This window comes from Salvelinus fontinalis, chromosome 30, assembly GCF_029448725.1.
Source record: "Salvelinus fontinalis isolate EN_2023a chromosome 30, ASM2944872v1, whole genome shotgun sequence".
NCBI classification, from domain to species: Eukaryota; Metazoa; Chordata; class Actinopteri; order Salmoniformes; family Salmonidae; genus Salvelinus; species Salvelinus fontinalis.
This window is the reverse complement of record NC_074694.1, coordinates 28,730,378-28,742,880: the sequence shown is the minus strand read 5'-3', so window position 1 is coordinate 28,742,880 and position 12,503 is coordinate 28,730,378. Positions and strand designations below refer to the sequence as shown.

At 41.0% G+C, this 12,503-nt stretch overlaps 1 protein-coding gene across 1 annotated transcript; it reads left to right on the top strand.

The window, feature by feature from the left end:
* The first annotated feature begins 878 nt into the window (after window positions 1-878).
* Window positions 879-12,496, top strand: LOC129828960 (eukaryotic peptide chain release factor GTP-binding subunit ERF3A-like). Its single transcript, XM_055890303.1, has 14 exons — window positions 879-1,293; window positions 1,625-1,666; window positions 3,141-3,410; window positions 3,546-3,579; window positions 3,755-3,832; window positions 4,009-4,189; window positions 4,568-4,722; window positions 4,961-5,101; window positions 5,340-5,433; window positions 6,869-6,949; window positions 7,323-7,496; window positions 11,169-11,258; window positions 11,414-11,582; window positions 11,737-12,496. Exons 1-14 carry the CDS (start codon window positions 1,095-1,097, stop codon window positions 11,787-11,789), a joined length of 1,761 nt encoding a protein of 586 aa, XP_055746278.1. The 5' UTR covers window positions 879-1,094; the 3' UTR covers window positions 11,790-12,496.
* Window positions 12,497-12,503: the final 7 nt, after the last annotated feature.

The window sequence follows — 12,503 nt, the reverse complement described above, 5'->3', positions numbered from 1 at the left end:
TACGGACAATCTATTTTACAATAGTATTTCTCTACACTCAACCTCTATTTCTATTTCTGATGTCCATCCAGTTTAATTTCTATTTGCCATATATTTTTAACTGTGCTGTTTCACAAAAGTTCTGAACCTATACACATTTTACGGACAGTATATTTTACATGAGTTATCTTGTTGTTTTTAGTCCCACCATTCAGGTCCATTCAACCCCTCCCATCTATTTCAACTGTATTCTAATAGTTTCTACAGAGTGCAAAATAAAAAATAAAAATGTTTGCTAAAATTATTATAATATTTTTGATCGATTGACTATGACTTTTGAAATCACCCAGTATTGCTATCTGTGGAGTTAGCGCCAGGTAAATGTTGCAATTCTTCAGCCATTACTGGACCTTTGACCAAAAACAAGCTACATATGGACAGTACCAAAATAAATGATCTAATGACACTGTCTCTTCGGTTGAATAATTATTGACTCAAGACATTTCCACTTTTCATTTTTAATTCATTAATAGAAAAAATCGATAAACATAAATCCACTTTGACATTTGACATTATGGGGTATTGTGTGTAGGCCAGTGGAGAAAAACATTCTCAATTTGGTCTATTTTAAATTCAGGCTGGAACACAACAAAATGTGAAAAAGGTCAAGGGGTGTGAATACTTTCTAAAGGCACTGTATATAACTTGTTTAAATTATTTGTTTAATAAAGTAAATGATGTGTACACATGCTCTGATTATTATACTGTTATTAATGTTCATATTTACTGGTATACTGAGTCAAAAGAGAGGACGATGAAAAGCTTTATATTCAACCCCACCTTCCAGAATGCATTGTTCTGTAGTTCCAGGGGTCGCCCCCTCGAGTAGTCCTCCTAGCGGTTAGTTTTGGAACTGTAGGTTCACGTCTCTCTCTCTCCCTCTCTCGTCGGTCTTGCCTCCGTGCGTGACACCGGCGCACCATATGCCTCCCAAAACAAGACACAGTGAAGCAACGCAAAGTATTGAATAAGTAGCAAGATAACATAGCTAACGGAGATCAAGCCAGCTGCATTATTCACAGTCAAGCTAGCTAGCTATCTTAGCTAACTGTGCCATGGACCCGCGAGACACAGCACCGGATTCGTGGGAGCAGGAGGAGGATGTTAAGGCCCGAGCTGCCGCGGGGCTCCAGTCCGCTCTCGCCGCTCTCAACGTCAATGCCAAGCCATTTATCCCGAATGTCGACGCGGCGGTGTTTGTGCCGACTTTCCTTCAAAGTAGCCCTACGGAAATCTCAAATTCCGACGGTCACGGTAGGTCAGTGCGTGCTTGTGGTGGAGTGTTGGATTAACGAGATGTTGACAGCTGCTGTTATTGCCAGGGGTTAACCAAGTTAGCCAGATAGATAGCTAGCTTGAGTTTGTAGCTAGCAAGCTCACCAGGCTAGTGTTGTAGCTATGATATTGCTCAACACTAATGTGACAGCTTTGACATGATGGTGCAAATTTTACAACTGGGCCTACTGCTCATGATGCTATAATTATTGTTAAGCCATCACCCATACTGAATCTGATATGGTGATTCCTAAAAGCTCCAATGTCCATTTAATGCCAATGATGAATGCAACAACTTGTCTCTTCACAGGTGCTGAGCCAGTTGCCAGCATGGAGGTTTTAGAAACAGTTGGTATGTTTTGTGTCTATTACTATATTATTATGTAATTAACTGTTCTTTCTTCCTTTTACTTCATTTTTTCACACTCTGCATTGTACTTCACACAATGTTATTGTTTGTACAATCACAGACAGTATCATATTTGTTTGTTGAAGGTGTGTATCACATTTTTTTTTTTTAAAGGCCTTAGGTCTTTTTACTTGTAGAAGGTTGCCTTGCCAACTCCCACCCAACTCATTCCAGAAGCAATTACAAATGTCCTTCAGTCAGTATTGTTTACCTTTCATTCATTCAATTGAAACATCTCTTCAGGCCTACTGTTCACTAGGAGGTAGCCTATGCCTGAAGGCCAGCTCTGGGAGACATGACAAGGTCCAACTGGGAAGGTTTGCAGGCTCCCACTCCCTACATGCACATCTATAGCATGATGCAACATCACAGCCTATGCTTAAAATAGACTAGTACACTGGATCACGTGGAAACAGATAGAAAATATGTTGTTAGACTGGTATAACCAAATGGGGCACAGTCCAGTTCTTGTATTTTCAGGGAACGTTTCTGTAGAAATGTACTATGTTGACCAGCCGTATATGTGCTGAGGTCAGGTGTTTCAATTTGGCAAGAGAACACTGCCGCTGTGCACATCTACTCAGGTTACATTGGCCTGATTTATCTGTTAGTGTGACACCTGGCTGAAACTGCATCCTGCAAGAGAGAGAGAAGACATGATGGGAAGGGAGTTCTGAGTGATTGGTGAAGTTACCTTGTGGGTTTATATTTCAGAACAAAGATGCCAACGTTTTCTGTGGTATTGCATGCATGCCTCTCCGAGCAGTTGTCATCATCATGACTATTCTCCAATGGTGATTGTGAATGACAAGCGTTGAGAAGAGAACAGGCATTGTACATGATCGGCCAGTTGTTTAATTTCATGGATAAGGAGGTGCAGGCCTTGTTTTTATGCTGCTATGGGAAGAGTTTTTTGACACACTAATCTACTGATTTGATTAGCAGGTTTCTACATTTGCATCAGTGCTAGATGCACTTTAATTTCTTAAAATAATGCATTTAATTTGTTCAATATAAGGTTAGCTAGCTATCACTGCAACGCTATATCACTATTAAATATTTTTATTGAACATCCATGCCATAGGTGACAACAACTATGCAATAATAATAATATTGCATAGCCAATTTATTGCAAAGCCAATTTCATTGTTATATTGTGTGAGGTCAAAGAGCATTGTTTGAAGAGAACAGCCAATCAGTGTACTCTCCAGCACACAGTTTAGATGCTCCCAGATTCTCCATCAAAACCCTGAGATCATCTGAACAGTGTGCCGGTACTCTCCTTTCTGTTCACAAGCGATCTCATATACCCATAATGCACCTGTGAAATCTGCTGGCTGTGCGGACTACCTTAAACAAAAGAGCATTGTTTCATGGTTTACATCAGTGGTAACCGAGTGCCGTTTGTGTCGTTTAGCTCCGGTGGAGAACGGAGGAGGGACAGAAGCAGACGTGGTGGTGGAGGTAGAGACGTGGGAGCAGAAAGAGGAGCCCGGGGAAGGAGAACCAGGAGGAGGGGGAGCCCTGGGAGGAGAGGGAGGTTCCAGTGAAGAGGCACAGGGAACGGAGGAAGTGGAGATGATGGAGGAGGAAGAAGAGGAGGAGTTGCCCGTGCTAAAAGTAATCCCGCTCCCACCAAATGCCCCGAAGAAGGAGCATGTCAATGTGGTGTTCATCGGTCATGTGGGTCCGTCCCTATTGTATACTATTACCTCATGGTTTTCTTTCGTACATTGTTTGTTCTCCCTGGGCACAGAGAAATGGCTCTTAGATATTGCCTGTGTATTCATTTGGATTGAGGATTATTTTTCTTTCTTTTCAGATGCTGGTAAATCAACTATTGGAGGACAGATCATGTGAGTAATAACATGGTTATCAATAACTGTGCCTACATTCAGGTTACTGAAGATGCCTTATCATTTTCTTCTACAGTATGATAACCATTGCTACTAATGCCATGGCTACCTAAAAATAAAATGTTCTCCTATATTTATCAGATCAGACAATGTCTGTTTTTCTTTCTTATCGTAGGTATTTGACAGGTATGGTGGAGAAAAGAACCCTGGAGAAATATGAAAGAGAAGCAAAAGAAAAAAACAGAGAAACATGGTGAGCTTACCTTCTGTTGTGACTAGATTCAGTTATGTGTATGATTGAAAATAATAAAAATTATTCTGAAAAAGTTTGCATATTACTTTTTCATATTGGGTACGACATGAGAAAATATGGTAGCCTGTTTTTAATCATACATTTTAGGCACTCAGATTTGTTTTTCTGCTCCCTAGGTACCTGTCCTGGGCCCTGGACACTAACCAGGAGGAGAGAGACAAGGGAAAGACGGTGGAGGTGGGGAGAGCCTACTTTGAAACAGAGAAAAAGCACTTTACTATCCTGGATGCTCCCGGCCACAAAAGTTTTGTCCCCAACATGATTGGTGGGGCATCACAGGCTGACTTGGCAGTGCTTGTGAGTATTGTATTGTATTGTATTGTCCACTTTTCATATCTGCTGTGTCAAGGCAAAACAGACCCATGTGTCCCTGTTAGTTAGGTAGTTGGAAAGTTGCCATTATCAAATCATAGTTTATTGGTCGCGTACACAGTAAACTTTGATTTGACAAGTTGACAGGGACTGCATTTTTTTATAAATATATATTTTTTATGAGAAGAAGAGGACTGACTTACTGTATAATGAGAGGGTAGATTCTAACATGCATTTTAGTTTTGAAAACGACACTGTAGATAATGACAGACAGTATTTACAGTACATTATGGTGTACCCTAGTTGTTTATCAGTATCTTCTGCACCCTATGCTAGTCTAACGTAACCCTATGTTGTGGTCAGGTGATCTCGGCCAGAAAAGGAGAGTTTGAGACAGGCTTTGAGAAGGGAGGCCAGACGCGGGAGCACGCCATGCTGGCCAAGACGGCTGGAGTCAAGCACCTCATCATCCTCGTCAACAAGATGGATGACCCCACCGTCAACTGGAGCTTGGAAAGGTGACTCAGTACAATGTACAGACATGCATCTTGGTAGAGAGAAACAATATTTATATTTAAAGCCAAATGCAGAATCTACAGTATCCAATCTAATGTGTTCATTGACCCTCATGCTGCATGGCTGGTTATGACAGACAGTCATAGAATAGGAAAGAGATTGTGTTCCTCAATTAGTCAACATTGTAACATTGATACTTAATGCAGTAAAATAACCCATCCTCCTCCCTCTCCACTACAGGTATGAGGAATGTAAAGAGAAATTAGTGCCATTTCTGAAGAAGGTGGGCTTCAACCCAAAGAAGGACATCTACTTCATGCCTTGCTCTGGGCTAACGGGAGCCAACTTGAAGGACCCCATAGAGGAGTGCACGTGGTACACGTAAGTCAACCTCCGTTCTGTTCTCTGCCAAAAGTACATGAAAGTCAATCGCTTTGTGGGTGCTGAGTGACGGTTGCTTGTCAAGTCTTAATTTTCATAACAGTCCATCAAATCAATGTAGCTCTGCTGACTTTTCTGAAGCTATAAAAGTTCTCTATTCCCACAATAATTTAAAATCTATAATATATAGTATTAGAAAATATAATAATTTATTGTCCTAATTATTCTTCGTTGCCAGGGGGTTGCCATTCATCCCACACCTAGACAGCCTGCCAAGCTTCAACAGAATCATAGACGGCCCCGTCAGATTACCCATCGTAGACAAATACAAGGTGAGTGCAACTGCTGTCATGAGTTATACCAGTTACATATCTCTACTTCTGTATTGCACTTAACAGCATAGCTAGCATAAATTTGAATCAAGCCAGGCCATTTTATTCTGTAGTAATTAATAATCCATTATTATCTCAGAGTTTGCCAACGTTTTATGAAATGACTGCCAAAAGATAACGATAACGCAGGACTGTGCAGCTGCTACACCACACACACACACACACACACACACACACACACACACACACACACACACACACACACACACACACACACACACACACACACACACACACACGCACACTCTGGCCTTCCAACATCAGGGTATCCTTCCAAGTCCTCCCTACTGTAGCCAAGGACTGCAGAGCACAGCCATTTTCTCCACAAGACAATTTAGCTTTCTGGCACCGGTTTCATCAGTGTGTGGGTGTGTTTTGGAACATGTTAGAAGGCAGGGAACGTGATGGAATTAAGATATTGTATAGCTTTCTCAGCAGGTCTTCTACACACATACACACTGCAGGGTGTTATGAAACCCAGGAGCTCTAACTAGGTCTTCTATTCAGTTGATATAATGGAATTACGGTCCAGTTAATTGGGGGATGGTTAGATTGTTAGACTAGCTGGCAGTGGGCCTGTTCTAACTTCACTACAGTACAGTAGCACAGGGGGTCAACAGCTTAGTGCCAGTACACTGAAGATATGGAATCTTAGGTGGTAGCATAAAAAGGAAAGGAACCAAAAACTTTCTGCATTTTTAACAACCATTTTAATCTCCCAGCTGGATTCCATTTTAGTTTTAATTTCATTCATTCATTCATTCAATATCAAGGTGATCTTGCAAACTCCAGTGTCCTTCCTAACCCTTAGTACCAATCTGTTGATGTGCCTTAGAGCAAGGCACTTAACCCTAATTGCTCCAGGGTCACTGTTGTTAATGGCAGACCCTGGCCATGACTCCACTCTCTGAGGGTGTCTCAGGGGGAGTTGGGGTATACAAAAATCCAATTTTGAAATAGGACAAGTATAAGCACCCACCAAATTATTAACACCTCTTAGATGGGAGCAGAGGATGAGAACGGGAACAGAGGATGTAATGTAATAATACAATTTTCTTTAACTGATAGGAAGTACCCTTGTGGGAGCCGGAATGGCTCATAGGAACAGGAGCCTCCTGTTTCTGTAGTGTGAGGCAGCTTGATGTACAACACCCCCTGGACAGGATGCTGGTCTATTGCAGGTTCTTACCCCGAAACTATCTCGCTGAGTGCAAAGCAGAGACGGATCGGGTCCCATTTTTACAGTCTTTTATATGACTTGGCCAGGGATCGAACTCACAACCTTCCAATCTCAGGGAGGACACTAACCACAAGGCCACTGACTTGAACTGATAGCATAACCTTTAACCTGGTCTTGGTTGTGCTCTTTGCTCAGGATATGGGCACGGTGATCCTGGGGAAGCTGGAGTCTGGCTCCATTGCCAAAGCCCAGCAGCTGGTCATGATGCCTAACAGGGTAAGGCTCTCCATAGGTCATTCATCTGTCCTGGAGAGTATACATTACACAAGTGTACAGGAGCCCCTTTCACAATTTACATCTACTTTTTACTAATTTGGCAGATGCTGTGCAGAAGAACCTCTGCTAAATAATTAAAATGTAAATTGTGAAAGGGACTCCAGACTTCCGACATTAAAATGCACATCTGTTTTGGATTCTCCAACATGTACGCACCTGTGTTAAAGGCGTTACTTCAGGTTCTAATGTTTATATTTCCCTTCCCAGACGCAGTTTATCTTGCGATTTAAGGATACTAATATAATACTTGATGTATAACATATACTGTATATATAGCACTATGATACATGTGATGTGTTATCTCTACCCCCAGCACACAGTGGAGGTGCTGAGCCTGCTGTCTGATGAGGTGGAGACAGATGAAGCTGTTCCTGGAGAGAACCTGAAGCTAAGGCTGAAGGGCATCGAGGAAGAGGAGATTCTGCCTGGCTTCATCCTCTGTAACGCTGAGAACCTCTGCCACTCCGGACGCACCTTTGATGCCCAGGTAGCCTACGCTCCTTAGGACAGGTCTAAGGTCCTCTGTAGCTTGGTTGGTAGAGCATGGCACTTGCAATGCCAGTATAGTGGGTTCCATCCCCGGGACCACCCGTACGTACAATGTACAGTGTATGCACGCATGACTGTAAGTTGCTTTGGATAAAAGAGTTTGCTATATAAATGGCATATATTATTATTGTCTAGGATCATCTTAAGAAGATACGCTGCATCATAGAAATGCTAAATGATAGTGATACTAGGCAGGGTTGGGGAGTAACTGATTACATGTAATCTGATTACAAAAAAAACAAACTAATCAGTTACGTTACCAACAAAAATATTGTAATCAGATTACAGATACTTTTGAAAAACTAGGTGATAACTTATTGGACTATTTTTGAATTCAGAAAGAATGTTTGCGGAAAAATACGTTATGACCAAAGTTCCCTCTAAGCTGCGGGTGTGCCCACAACTTTTTAGAGCAGTGGTCACCGACTGGTCGATTTCCAAAAACCCAGGTGCACCCGATTCAGCTGCCCTGCGCCCCGGGTAGGCGAACTGTTGCGATTTTGAACCATTTCATTTGTCTGAAGGTACAAACTCTGCCTTTCCGGCGGGCCCAGAGAGCAAATCAAGTGCACTATAGCTGTACCGCTGGCCAATCGGATGGCTCAGATGACCGTGTCTGCTGGAACGTAGCGCGCATAAAAGAAAGCTACAGCAAAGTTAATACTGTGAGATTTCACAATGTTTAAAACCATGACTAGAGAGAAACTGTCAACGAATACAGCAAAGAACTGCTGTTTTTATGAGTGAGTGTATGTTTAAGTTCTTACTCAGCACTGTCAACTTTGTATAGCAGCACACCACTTTTTTATAAGCAATAAGATGTGCGTTCTTCTTATTTCCACTAAGCGCTACAACAAGCACTTCAGCAGTAATGAATGAGCTGGAAAGTGTATGTATAGGCTTGCGTTGTTGTTGTTATTATTAGTTGCTTGGGTCTTTCTTATTTGTTTTAATTGTTAAAAAAAATATATATATATATTGTATGTATATATATATATATATATATATATATATATATATATACACAGTTGAAGTCGGAAGTTTACATACACTTAGGTTGGAGTCATTAAAACTCGTTAAAACACTTATAATTCACCGTATCACAATTCCAGTGTGATTTTACATACCTTAAGTTGACTGCGCCTTTAAACAGCTTGGAAAATTCCAGAAAATGTCATGGCTTTAGAAGCTTCTGATAGGCTAACTGACATCATTTGAGTCAATTGGAGGTGTACCTGTGGATGTATTTCAAGGCCTACCTTCCATCTCAGTGCCTCTTCGCTTGACATCATGGGAAAATCAAAAGAAATCAGCCAAAACCTCAGAAACAAATTGTAGACCTCCACAAGTCTGGTTCATCCTTGGGAGCAATTTCAAAATGCCTGAAGGTACCATGTTCATCTGTACAAACAATAAAATGCAAGTATAAACACCATGGGACCACGCAGCCGTCATAACGCTCAGGAATGAGACGCGTTCTGTCTCCTAGAGATGAACGTATTTTGGTGCGAAAAGTGCAAATCAATCCCAGAACAACAGCAAAGGACCCTGTGAAGATGCTGGAGGAAACAGGTACAAAAGTATCTATATCCACAGTAAAACGAGTCCTATATTGACATAACCTGAAAGGCCACTCAGCAAGGAAGAAGCCACTGCTCCAAAACCGCCATAAAAATGACAGACTACGGTTTGCAACTGCACATGGGGACAAAGATCGTACTTTTTGGAGAGATGTCCTCTGGTCTGATGAAACAAAAATAGAACTGTTTGGCCATAATGACCATCGTTATGTTTGGAGGAAAAAGGGGGATGCTTGCATGCCGAAGAACACCATCCCAACCGTGAAGCACGAGGGTGGCAGCATCATGTTGTGGGGGTGCTTTGCTGCAGGAGGGACTGGTGCACTTCACAAAATAGATGGCATCATGAGGAAAGAAAATTATGTGGATATATTGAAGCAACATCTCAAGACATCAGTGAGGAAGTTAAAGCTTGGTTGCAAATGGGTCTTCCAAATGGACAATGCATACTTCCAAAGTTGTGGCAAAATGGCTTAAGGACAACAAAGTCAATGTATTGGAGTGGCCATCACAAAGCCCTGACCTCAATTCCAAAGACAATTTGGGGGCAGAACTGAAAAAGCATGTCCGAGCAAGGAGGCCTACAAACCTGACTCAGTTACATCAGCTCTGTCAGGAGGAATGGGCCAAAATTCACCCAACTTATTGTGGGAAGCTTGTGGAAGGCCACCCAAAATGTTTGACCCAAGTTAAACAATTTAAAGGCAATGCTACCAAATACTAATTGAGTGTATGTAAACTTCTGACCCACTGGGAATGTGACGAAATAAATAAAGCTGAAATAAATTATTATTAACTATTATTCTGACATTTCACATTCTTAAAATAAAGGGATGATCCTAACTGCCTAAGACAGAGAATCTTTACTAGGATTAAATGTCAGGAATTGTGAAAAATTTAGTTTAAATGTATTTGGCTATGGTGTATGTAAAATTCCGACTTCAACTGTATGCTGTGTGCATCGGTTAACGGTTATGGTATGAAGGTTTGGCTTGGAGAGTTTATTTTTTTGTTGCCTGATCACAGACAGATGTTGTGTTGTGCACTGAAGTCCACAAGCGAAGGGAAAATGTGAAAGTAGGAGAGTGAGTGCGAAAAGGAATTATACAACAAGCAACGTGATGATGCTGTTTGTATGTGGCTGCTATGAACGTGAACTTTGTGTGCGAATCATCAGGGGTGTATTCATGTTGCCGATTCTGTTGAAAAAATATTTAGTATATGGAAGCAAACTAAATGAAATGGGGATAGACTTACCTGAATTTGTCCAATATTAACTCTTGTTTTGGCAACAGTTTGGACTAATGATTATACCCTAGATCAGCTAGATCCACGCAAGACTGTGCAAGGCGGTATTGACTATGTCACTGTCTGTCACCTTGATTACTCTAATTTGTCTCTCGACATGTTATATATATGTCTCTCGATATGTTATATATATACTTTAATTTGTAGGTTATGTTGTAGCAACCTCATGATGGGTATAGGGAAAATTTGACTATCATGTAGTAGCCTTAACCTATCGATGTTACATTGAGCTGGGTGAATGGAATATGAATGACAGTCATCCAATATGCTGTAATAGAAATAAGGCCATGCTCATAAAAAAAAGTGTCCCCCCCTAATCTTAAATGGCACCAACCGCCACTGGTTTAAAAACATATTTTATGACTTTTTGGCTGTGCCAGCTGGTGACCACTCTGCAGAGCTGCCTCCAGAAGAAGATGCATTACGTAAAACGCTAATCTACTGATGACACACCAAATGTGTTCGATGGATTATTTTTGTCTTCTAATGCCTCTTAAGGGAAATGTAATCCAAAAGTAACTGAAAGTAATCAGACTATGTTACTGAGCTTGGGTAATCCAAAAGTTACATTACTGATTACAATTTTGGACAGGTAACCCTAATGGATTACAGTTACAAAATAACCTACCCAACCTTAATGCTAGATTGAGCTGACTAGATATGTAAACTCCAGTACTTGCACCTGTGCTAATTTCTCTGCTGTTTTTTTACTTTGTTTTTAGATCGTCATCATTGAGCATAAATCCATAATCTGCCCAGGTTACAACGCAGTCCTACACATCCACACCTGTATTGAAGAAGTACAAATCACAGTGAGTTACTAAGTTACATTAGCTTGTTTACATATCCAAACCTGACCGGGTCTCTATCCATTTATAGTTTGCCAACCACAGGTATTTTCTCTGTCAGTGAGTGAATTAATGCTTATTAGTAAATAAACCTGTATTTAATTAAATTCTCTCATCAGGCCTTAATCTGTCTTGTGGACAAGAAGACAGGTGAGAAGAGCAAGACGCGACCTCGCTTTGTCAAACAGGACCAGGTGTGCATCGCCCGGCTTCGGTGTGCCGGAACCATCTGCCTCGAGACCTTCAAAGACTTCCCACAGATGGGGAGGTTCACCCTACGAGATGAAGGTAGAGTGTGTGTGTGTCTGTTCCTGTGATATTGTTTTTCCCCATTTATTGTTTCTATTCATGAATATGAAGAAGCTTCTACTTGATATATGAGAACTATTGCCAAATGGAATACTAAAGATTTTTATAACTATGTAATTGCCTCCCTTTTCAGGCAAAACCATTGCTATTGGCAAAGTGCTGAAGCTGGTACCAGAGAAGGACTAATGTGAACCAGCATAGAATCCTGGGACAGTTGTCATGACAGAGGAAGCTGCTGACGCCGACCTAGCCAGCCACCCCCTCTTACATACCACTCTCCTGAAGAGGACGAGGAAGAGAAGGAGAACAAATCAAGTTTGAAAATAAAGAAGAAACTGTAAAAAGTGACTGAATCAGTTTTTATGATGAACAATATTAAAGAAAGACAAGTCCAGTGTGTCAGCTTTCTCATATTGAGAGCTCAGCTATGCCACTAATGTAGCCGCTACCCTTTCCTAGGACAATCTCACTCTGCGCTGGTCCACCTTTTGTTTTGGAAATGGGAATATATGCAGTGTTACTTTGCTTGTAAAGGAAGGGACTGGCGTTGCATCCGGTTGCATCACTTTGGACCAGAGTTAGCTAGTTATACCCATTCAAATCCAAAATATTATACCAAAATGTAAATATTTTGGTAGTAGACATCCCCATACCAAATCTGGTATGTTCACACACACAATCAAACAAACATGGTTCCTGTTGTGATCATGTGTTGTCACGTTACCAACAACAATGAAAATAAAGTATCAAACTGAGGAATAAAAGTAAAAGCTCTGTTTATTCTCAATTTCTTACAATGTTCATTTAGCCTTTTTTACTCTTGTATGTAGAGAGAAGTGTGCCGAATTGTCCTCAAACTTCTTGCAAATAAAGTTGGGATGTTTCAATTTCAAGAGTGAC

Excerpts from the sequence above, each read along its gene's own strand:
- LOC129828960 (XM_055890303.1), top strand. The coding sequence starts at position 1,095 with ATGGACCCGCGAGACACAGCACCGGATTCGTGGGAGCAGGAGGAGGAT. Across the intron at positions 1,667-3,140 it reads GGAGGTTTTAGAAACAGTTG|CTCCGGTGGAGAACGGAGGA; the intron begins GTATGTTTTGTG and ends TGTGTCGTTTAG. Across the intron at positions 5,102-5,339 it reads GAGGAGTGCACGTGGTACAC|GGGGTTGCCATTCATCCCAC; the intron begins GTAAGTCAACCT and ends CTTCGTTGCCAG.